A 9,945-nucleotide genomic window follows, 5' to 3' on the forward strand; every position below is an offset into this window, starting at 1 on the left:
AGGCATATTATGTTTAGTATGGTTATAAAACTCATCGGATATACAATTATTATGGTATTATGCTTTTATGAAAGAGTAGCTATTAAAACTATTCTTCATCTAACAAATGCGATCTTCGTATAGCTTTATTATATAAAACTATGCCACACCTTTCGAGCACGTCGGTTGCTTGCGATTTTCGGTCTTAGAGACTGCCAGTTATGTCAGGAAAATAAGGGTTTTTCCTGTATACAAACCAAACAACTAATAGGAAAATAAGGGATTTTCTCGGTACAATTAGTTGCAACTTATAACACGAACATTCATATGCATTTCATAATTTTATAAGAAAATAAGGATTTTTCTTGGAAAACACAACAAATCATACCTCAACCATTAGGGGAAAATATGGGATTTTCTAGATCTAATACATTCATTTTCAACACAACAAATCATAACTCCTTACATTTGAAACACTGCGTTTTTTGGAAAACATACACGAACTTTCGAATGGCGTACATTTTCTCAAAACACTACTTATGAACTCACCAACTTAATTGTTGACACTTTTTCTTTGAAATAACTTGTATTCTCAGGGAACCGCTAAGCAGATTTGGAAATCAACTTTTGGGGATTAACGTGCTGACGTTAATTACTTCTTTTGAAGGATGTTTATGTATTTATCTTTTGAACAAGTAACGAATACGATTATGTAAACATTTTGGAAACTTTAATATATATGGTGGTGTGTACTTTCCTTTCTATGAACTGTTATGATACTGAATATGACGTCCTCCGCCCCCGAACGTTTCCGCCGTTCTGGTTTGGGGGTGTGACATAAATGCTTTATGATGCTATTATTTGATCGGATCCATGGTCTATTTCCGACCGGATTTGAAATTTTTATGTGTTCAGATTTCTAAACGTTTAATTACGATATTAGAACTGACATATAACTTTTCGGAGTAATAAGGAGGAATACGCATCTAAACCTTCCTCTATCTATATCCTCGTCCCGATACGCTGAACGCATGCTTTCGTGAACATAACGTCATGGTGAAGACTCGTAGCGAATTAAGTAAACATAGGAAACAAGGAGGCATTCGATAGTGAATGACACTTATCGGAAGATATCGTAAGAGAGGTATCTTGCCTTTAGAAAGCATCTAGTACGAGAGAAGTACACTTTCGATTAGCAGAAAGAAATACCTTTTGAGAACATACAACTACTTCTATCTTTAAATGATGATTAACATTCCAACTGTCATGAAGCTCGAAGTAATCCGAACTGGGTCAAAGGAATGGAGGAAGAAATTGTTTCCATTGAAAAGAATTGTACTTGGAAGTTAGTCGCAAAACCCATAAATACAACCATAACTAGGCTAAAATGGGTAGGGGTGCAAATGAGCCAAGCTACTCGCGAGCTACTCGAGATCGGATCGTTAAAAGCTTGACTCGAAACCAATTTTAAACGAGCCCGAGCCGAGCTCGAGCTTAATATTAAGCTTGTTTATTAAACGAGCTCGAGCTCAAGCCTATGTCACAAAGCTCGATTAGGCTCGCGGGCCTAAACGGGCCTTTATATAATATTATTTATTATTATTTATATATATTAAAATAAAAACATATTGCGGGAATTATGAATTTCGGGTATTAGTGTAACATCCCAAAAATACGACCCGAAAATTTCATTTTTATTATAACAAAGATCATAAAACTGAGTATCACATAATAAAACCAAACGTTGCGTATCTCAAAACTATAATAAAATACTGTGAGAAAAACTGTGTCACAACTGTATCAAAACATATCTAAGAAACTGAATCAACTCCCAGGACAAAAACTGAAGCTGTGGTGTGTGCGATGCCATCATCCCGAGCTCTTCCCTTTACTTGCGGAAGTACCTGAAACCAAAACTGAAGCTGTAAGCACGAAGCTTAGTGAGCTCCCCCAAACTACCACATACCATACAATAACAAATAAAGCACATACTAGGCCTTGCCCACTGCATCGGACCGAAGTCCGGAACTGACTGCACCGGACCGAAGTCCGGAACTAACTGCATCGGACCGAAGTCCGGAACTGACTGCATCGAACCGAAGTCCGAAACTAACTGCATCGGACCGAAGTCCGGAACTGACTAGGACCTTGTCCCCTGCATCGGACCGGAGTCCGGAACTAGCTGCATCGGAATCCGGAACTGTCTGAACATAGCATAACATAAACACGTATTTGCTAACATAACACATATACTGCATCGGACTGAAGTCCGGAACACATAACACATAGACATGCCTGAATCACAAAGACATTAAGCACCCTAAACTACTGCTTCGGACCGAAGTCCGGAACTAACTGCTAGCTAAACGGGCCGGTATTTTGGCCGTAGACCCGTTCCTACTGGTAGGAAACTCACCTCGTGAAGTGGCTGCTGAGTGTATGGCTCTGGAAGCTATCTGCTGCTGCTCCGGTATCTCCCCGGCTACAATTCCATAAACACACTCAATCAAATACTAATAACTGTATTGGGGTAAAATGACTCTTTTACCCCTGTTCAAAGTCAACTCTCCCGGTCAAAGTCAACCTACAGTTGACCTGACTCGTCGAGTTGGGCCGCCAACTCGCCGAGTCTCTATTCTCACTTCTCAACCCTACTCGCGTCTACTCGTCGAGTATGGTATCAACTCGACGAGTTTCCTTTCGATTCTAGAACTCAGGCTATCTGCATCCGACTCACCGAGTCATATGAACAACTCGACGAGTTGTTCTTGAGCTAAGAAGATTGCCTTAGACTCGCCGAGTTGTATGAACAACTCGTCGAGTCCCTCCATTACTGAGTCGTACCTTCAACTCACTGAGTCCACTCTACTACTCACTGGTCCCCACTCGGCATCACTCAAAAGGGGAAAAATCGGGGACTCGTGACTCGACTCACCGATTTGGAAGAGCGACTCGCCGAGTCGCATGCATGCAGCTACTATAAACTCGATTCTGCTTGAATCCAGCGCATAAAACTTATAGATCTGGGCTCCCTAAGCTCGATTAACACGTAAAGATTCTATCTTTACGTGCCCATATGCACCCATGAAGATTAAAAGGCTCAAAAGCATAATAAAGGCTAGATCTAGGGTTCTCAAGCAAAGAAACTTCGAAAAGGCACTAGATCAGGGCTCTAAAACTCCTAAATGAACAGATCTAGGGATATCTCGACCCAACAAGGCATCCATACAACCATAAAGCTTGGAAAATACATTAAACTAGCCTTAGAGGTGTTCTAATGGAGGTTTTAAGCACAAAACAGAATAATTCCGAGACATACCTCAATGAACTCTGACTTTGGTCTTGGATCTTTGCTCTATACTTCCTCTTTTTGGGTCCTTTCTTCTTTTTCCTTCAAGAATCCACACAAAAACACTTTAATCATACAAGGAATGGTTTAGGGTTTCTCTCAAGCTCTCTGAGGGTGAAGGAGGCGAGTTTGGGGCACATAACATTGCTTAAATAGTGAGCAAACCCGGGGATTTAGGGTTTCTTCCTGGCAGGCGGACTCGTCAAGTCCCGAATATGGACTCGTCGAGTCGCCGACTTACACGTGCTCGAAATCCCATCTCTACTCGACGAGTCGGGCTATAGACTCGCCGAGTCCCTCTTGAAAACTTCTAAATAAATAACATGGAAACAACATACCAGAGACGGGTCGTTACAATTAGTAAACGGGCATTTTAACGAGCTCGAGCCGAGCTTAAGCTTATTTAGGCACGACCGATAAAAACGAGTCGAGCCCGAGCCCGAGCCAAGCTTATATAACTCTTTACGAGCTCGAGCCTAGCTCGGTAAAAGAAAGCTCGAATCGATCCGAGCTCGAGCTCGAGCCTCATATAACTTAAACGAGCCTGAGCCGAGCCTGGCCAGGCTCGGGCTCGGTTCGGCTCGTTTGCACCCCTAAAAATGGGTATTTATAGTAAAAAAGGATGTGAATGGTTCAATTAGTAAATATAAAGCTAGACTCGCCGTAAAAGGTTATTTACAACAACTGAGTATAGATTTGAATGAACTGTTTGCACCAGTTGCTCGTATTGAAACCATATGAATTCTTATTGCTCTTGCGGAATCAAAAGGGTGGGAGTTACACCACCTAGATGTAAAATATGCTTTCTTGCATGGTGAGTTACAAGAAGAAGTGTTCATTCAACAACCAAAAGGATTTGTGAAGAAGGGAAGAGAAGAGTCAATATACAAATTGCAAAAGGTGTTTATGGCTTCTGACAAGCACCACACACATGGAACATTAAGCTAGATGGAATTCTTAAATGAATGAAGTTTCAAAGATGTGTGCAAGAACAAGTTGTGTATCGAAGATGTATTGGATCAGATTTAATTATGGTCGGAGTTTATGTAGACGGTCGGTGGTTATAGGAACAAGCATAAGCATCATATCCAAGTCCAAGCAAGCAATGGCGACAAACTTTATCTTGATATGACTTATCTAGGTGTGCTAAGATATTATCTTAGTATTGAAGTGTATCAAAGATGCAGGAATGCATGATTGGAATCCAACTACTTTTCCTACGGATTCAAACATGAAATTCTCAAAGAATTCTAAAAAGGAAGACATAGAAGCCACGGAATATCAAAGTCTTGTGGGAAGACTGAGATACTTATTGCATACACGACCTGATCTTGCAAGTGGGCATTACAAGTAGGTATATGCAAACTCCTAAAAGGTCACACATGGCAGCAATAAAACAAATTATGAGGTATATAAAAGGAACTTTGGGATATGGTATTAGATATACATGAGGGGAACCAGTAAAGTTGGTTGGATATAGTGATAGCGGCCACAACATCGATATCAATGATGGAAGAAGTACAACTGGACATGTTTTCTATATTGGAAGGTCACCTATAACTTGGTGTTCACAAAAACAAGAAACGGTGGCATTATCTTTATGTGAAGCAGAATATATGGTTGCATGTGTAGCAAGTTGTTAAGCAATCTGGTTATGTGATTTACTTCAAGAAGTAATTGGTTCTAAGTCACAGGAGGTGGTAATTAATATTGATAACACATCAACAATCACATTGATAAAAAAATCCGGTTTTTCATGGCAGAAGTAAACACATGAAGTCTCGTTATCACTATATTCGAGAACGTTTTGAAGAGAAGGAAATCCTGGTGGAACATGTCAGTGGGAAAGAACAGTGTGCAAACATTCTAACAAAGGCTATTGCCAAGATCAAGTTTATCGAAATGCGCAAGCTTCTCGGAGTAGATGACCTCTCAATTTCCATTCAAAAATTAAAGGGGTGAATGTTGGTAATTTCCGTATTGCCCAAGAGTCCTTATCACAATGTCGTGATTAAGGAAAGTCTTAGAGTACAAGTGGGTATTAGACTAGGTTTAAAAGTCCTTGGTTAATTAACTATGTATATGATATATATGTAGATGGTTAGAGTTGATTGTCAAGTTATGACATTACAAAGAGGAAAGGGTTGTAATCAAAGTTTGAGTTAGTTCTTTGAAGTATAACAAGTTATTTCCTGAGTTTTTTCTGTTTTCTGTTCCAATTAAAATCATTAGTTTGTTTCAATTGGTTTGGATTATTTGTTTTTCAATTAATTTGGTTTGGTTAACCGAATAAGGATACTTTATTCAGTTTGATTTTGGTTAAATTTTCATTATTTTGGTTAAACCGATTAACCTAGTTTATTAATATTTAATTTTATATTTTTTATTTAATATTTAAAATTAGTACTAAAAATGATTTTCAACAAAGCCTAAATCGGGCAGCCCACTTATCTAGTTAGTTTCCAACCCCTCTTATACGATCTAAGGTCTAAGCTTTTTTTATAGAAGAAAAAAATCAAGACTTTCCTTATCAATTTATTTGATGGCTATTAATTTATTTGATTTAGTTTTCTTAATGTTCTTGTTAATCTGTTTTCACATAATGAACTCGTTTTTATTCAGGAAACCAAACCGAAAACTTTATTTGGTTTGGTTATTGTTAATTTAAAGATGCTAAAAAACCAATTAAATCAAACCGGAAATGTAAAATCCCTTTAGCCACTACAACAACAATCAACATATCTTTATTAATTTCACCATACACACTACAAATTTCCATTACACATTTGTTGTGTAACTATTAACTATGGACATTATAACCCCTGGCCTTTGGAGGCCTCTACTCTACCCTTTTTGTTGCCTCCATCACATTCACATTCACATTTCACACCACTAAACTTCAAGAACAATAATCTAGCACTTAGCACCTCCTCATTATATTGGCCACATTTTCTCCAATCTCTGTTTTTGTCTGCTCTGACACTGGCCCATCTCCAATGTACATATCAAAGAAAGCCCCTGAAGATTCAATTTTATCAAAAATACTACCTTTAACTTTTGTCTTTTTTAAATCAAAACAACAAAACTTGCATTTCTTAAGTTGTAACACAATAAATAAACAAATAAATAAAGGTAATAGACCACTCACTGCACAAATCCCTACTATGAACTGCACCAATCCGTTTGCCTTCAACTGCATAAACATCAGTACATGACATCACATGACATGACAGAACAAAACATGTTGTACTAGGACTGGGACTACTGTCAATGGGGGATATGGACCCGCTCTATCAATTTCTCATGTGTGAAAAAGACGTAAATGCCCTCCTTAACCTCTCATCATTAAAAATAGCCCTAGAAAACTTGATCAGTCCAATCATGTAAAGTATTTATTATGGTGAGAGAGAGAGAGAGAGAGAGACTCACTCTCGGTTACAAGATGTCCATCAGCTGTCCTCCCAATTTTTATTGTTGTTCCCTGAACATTGATACCATGCATTATTATTTATTATTAAAACCAAGGGTAAATATGTAAATTGACAAAATGTAGAAGAATTACCGCTCGTATTGGAATATCCTCTGAAAAAAGAGACCCAAAACTTCTTAAGCAGTCATAATCAGTATCCGGATTCATCTGTAACACCAATAAAAAACACTCAATGGTTATAATTTATTTTAAAAAAAAAAATAAACTATCAACTGGAATAATGTTTCACCTTAATTAATCGGGCTCGAAGTGACTTCTCAAAAGCACTGTAAGAAACAAAAACAAAAAATTTTCAAATTAAAACTTTTTTCTTTTTTTACAAAAAATGATTTTTTTATTAGAATTATGTGACTTACTCTCTAACTGTACTGATTTTAAGTCCATTGTAGCTTACCACAAGCCTAACTGTCATGCTTATGTCCTCCCTGCAGCATATCACATCAAAATTCAAATACTTGAATTATATGATAAATTAAATTAACTTTTTTACAAAATGTAAAGGAATTAATATATTACAGGTAAAAGATTATATAATACCTGAGAAGATCAGAATAAAAGTTATGATGCTTGTTGACCTCCTCTTTGGGAAGAGAAGCATACTTTGACCCCAACTTCTTACAGATATCATAAGGGTGAACATCTATTGAAATTTTATATAACAACTGAGAACAAAACAAACCAACAATTTAAGTGAAGTTTTTTAAGTATACTTACAAAATCCAAAAGCGTAGAGCTTCAAAGATTTTATTTTAATTATTTTCATTGTTTTCGATCCAGTTCCAACAAGAACCTGAAACATAGATACAGGTTGTTGTTTATAACAAGTTGCCAAGATATTAACAACAAAAAATGGAATTAAAGAATCAATTCAAGTATTCAACCTCTGTATTTAAACTGGAATTACTCCCTCCAAAGATGTTATCCAATAAAGTTGGGAATTCAATTCCAGTTTTTGGTTCAACTGCAGGTGATGAACAATTAAAATTTCCATGAAGATCACCACATTTCTGTTGTTGAACCTCACATGGAACATGATTCATATATCTCCCCACAACTCCATTGACATTTTCATGTGAAACAGCAAGATAATTCCTAGATCTGATCCCCACATACAAAAAAAAAATGTTAAAAACAGATGCATGATTCATGATTGAATGTATTCTGAAAAGAAGAAAAGCTTACATGTTGTCAAGTGGTGGAACTAAATTACCAGCTAAAGATAATGCAGGAATAAACTGAAGCTCTTTAGCCTTTCCCACCAGTTGTTTAATTGCAAACCTTGAGAACTTGTTAAAAATTTCAGGAATCTCAAGTGCTTTTTTCCTATAATTGCAGAAAAATCCATAATTGTTTTGGCCAGAAAATTGATATCTTTTATGGCTGATATTTGAATTTGAATTTGAGCTACTAGAACACCATAACATTACAGTGCCTGTAAACTTTGAAAGGTTTCTAAAAGTTTCTTGAAGAGCAATACTTCCAGGGGTATACCAGTTTCTAGAATGATGAGGTGAAATGTCAACCAATGAACTTATATGGTAGATATATCGACTAGGGGAAAGAGCTTCCATTGGAAAGAACTTAGGCCTTCCTTCATCAAGATCCATAAGAGCAAATAAGGGTTTTGCAAGATCTTCTTCTTGCTTCTACTTCAAGAATGCAGAACTCAGAGATGATTTCAGATGAAGATGGAAAGAAGATGAAACACCTACAACTGCAATGGAATCAATCAGAATGGAAAGATTTATGTGCAATGCAGAAGAATAAGGAGCGGAAGTAAAACATCTGATGATCGAAAATAGCACCATTGTAAATTAAATTTCATGATGCATGAACTCTGTATTGAAATTCATGTCAAATTTGTAATTCAATGGCATTGGATGGAGGTTTATTCCCTCTGTTCAAATGTAAAATTACTATAAAGCTGACCAAATTGACACCAGTTTACCGCAAATTAAATGGAACATGGCATTCATATTTCCTATTAAAATCGTAGCCTCAACAATTTGTATCAAACCTAAGAACAAAATATGAATGCAAATCACAAAATTACGAAGAAAATTATGTACAGCCTGTTATATAGCACAGAAAATTAACCGAAACAATTAAAACGAACCTGAAATTATCACGGAAAGCAATGCACCAAAAACAGAGGGTCGATCACGCTTTCGTGTCCAAAAAGAACAGCTTTACTAGGGTTTTTTCAACAAGAATCGAATATGCTTTTTGGTAGGAATGATGAACGAAAGTTTCATACGGTGAATAAATGATCAAAACTTTGAACCGACTTTCCGTTTTTTTGCAAGAGAAAGCAAAAATCCTAAAAACTAATAAAGATTTTAAAAATTTTCTTCGATTTTGTTTCCGTTTTGCCAAATAAATTGGGATTTTTCTGGAACTTAACGAAGGAAGGAAGATTCCGGGTTCTGTTAAAGCGTGCAAAAGTATCTCTCTCTTTCTTGCATCTCTTGGACAAACAACATGAATTATAATATATAATTTTATAGAATTTGCCCCAAGGTTTAGACTAATTGGAAAACTTACCCTTTCTGTTAGGTAAACTATATCGAGAACGGCCTATTTAGGGCTACTTGGCTTGTTTTGGAGTATTTTTTAAAATAACTTATTATTTTATTGGTTTTTTAAAAAATCAATAAGTTAAAAAAATGTTTAGTAGACATAAAACTTTTAATGTAAAAATGATTTTTACAAAAGGCCATGAATTTTTGGTTTTTTCAAAAAGTTAAAAAATTGATTGAAAAACACTCACAAACACCCCCCTAACACTCTATTCTCGAGTTTTAAAATTAAAGAAATGGAAGGAAATAAAAGAGAATGAAAAGAAATGGGAGGAAAGGGAAAGATTTTTTCTTAATTAGTTGTGTTTTAGAGTTACAAGGAAAATAAATGAAAGTTATGTTTTCAACCGAAAGGAAACTAAATGAAATGGACATTTATATATTTTTGCCCTTTGTTGATTAATATATATATATATATATATATATATATATATATATATATATATATATATATATATATATATATATATATATATATATATATATATATATCAATTACCCTTTATCTTTTATATAAGGAAAAATCTTCTAAGCAAGTATTTGTTCCA

At 35.9% G+C, this 9,945-nt stretch overlaps 1 protein-coding gene across 3 annotated transcripts; it reads right to left on the reverse strand.

Annotated features, from left to right (window-relative positions):
- Nucleotides 1-6,050: 6,050 nt before the first annotated feature.
- Nucleotides 6,051-9,285, reverse strand: LOC111880582 (fatty-acid-binding protein 2). Of its 3 annotated transcripts, none has more exons than XM_023877013.3 (12): nt 8,935-9,285; nt 8,310-8,532; nt 8,001-8,141; nt 7,700-7,916; nt 7,533-7,608; nt 7,356-7,458; nt 7,175-7,243; nt 7,048-7,084; nt 6,891-6,965; nt 6,758-6,809; nt 6,477-6,521; nt 6,051-6,346 (listed from the first exon to the last, which is right to left on the reverse strand). In XM_023877013.3, the coding sequence occupies exons 2-12, from the start codon at nt 8,423-8,425 to the stop codon at nt 6,249-6,251; spliced, it is 1,029 nt and encodes a 342-aa protein (XP_023732781.1). In that variant the 5' UTR covers nt 8,426-8,532; nt 8,935-9,285; the 3' UTR covers nt 6,051-6,248. The 3 variants fall into 3 exon arrangements, with proteins under 3 accessions (XP_023732781.1, XP_042758622.1, XP_023732780.1); XM_042902688.2 differs by adding an exon at nt 8,767-8,835 and having other exon boundaries at nt 8,001-8,532; XM_023877012.3 differs by having other exon boundaries at nt 8,001-8,532.
- Between the last annotated feature and the right edge of the window lie 660 nt (nt 9,286-9,945).

Source organism: Lactuca sativa, chromosome 5, assembly GCF_002870075.4.
Source record: "Lactuca sativa cultivar Salinas chromosome 5, Lsat_Salinas_v11, whole genome shotgun sequence".
NCBI lineage: Eukaryota > Viridiplantae > Streptophyta > Magnoliopsida > Asterales > Asteraceae > Lactuca > Lactuca sativa.

What these genes read in the sequence shown, in the direction of transcription:
- LOC111880582 (XM_023877012.3), bottom strand. Translation starts at nt 8,425, where the DNA reads ATGGATCTTGATGAAGGAAGGCCTAAGTTCTTTCCAATGGAAGCTCTT. An exon ending in AAAATCAGTACAGTTAGAGA is followed by an intron (nt 7,085 to 7,174) that starts GTAAGTCACATA and finishes TGTTTCTTACAG; the next exon opens with TGCTTTTGAGAAGTCACTTC. An exon ending in TCATAGTAGGGATTTGTGCA is followed by an intron (nt 6,347 to 6,476) that starts GTGAGTGGTCTA and finishes TTGAATCTTCAG; the next exon opens with GGGCTTTCTTTGATATGTAC.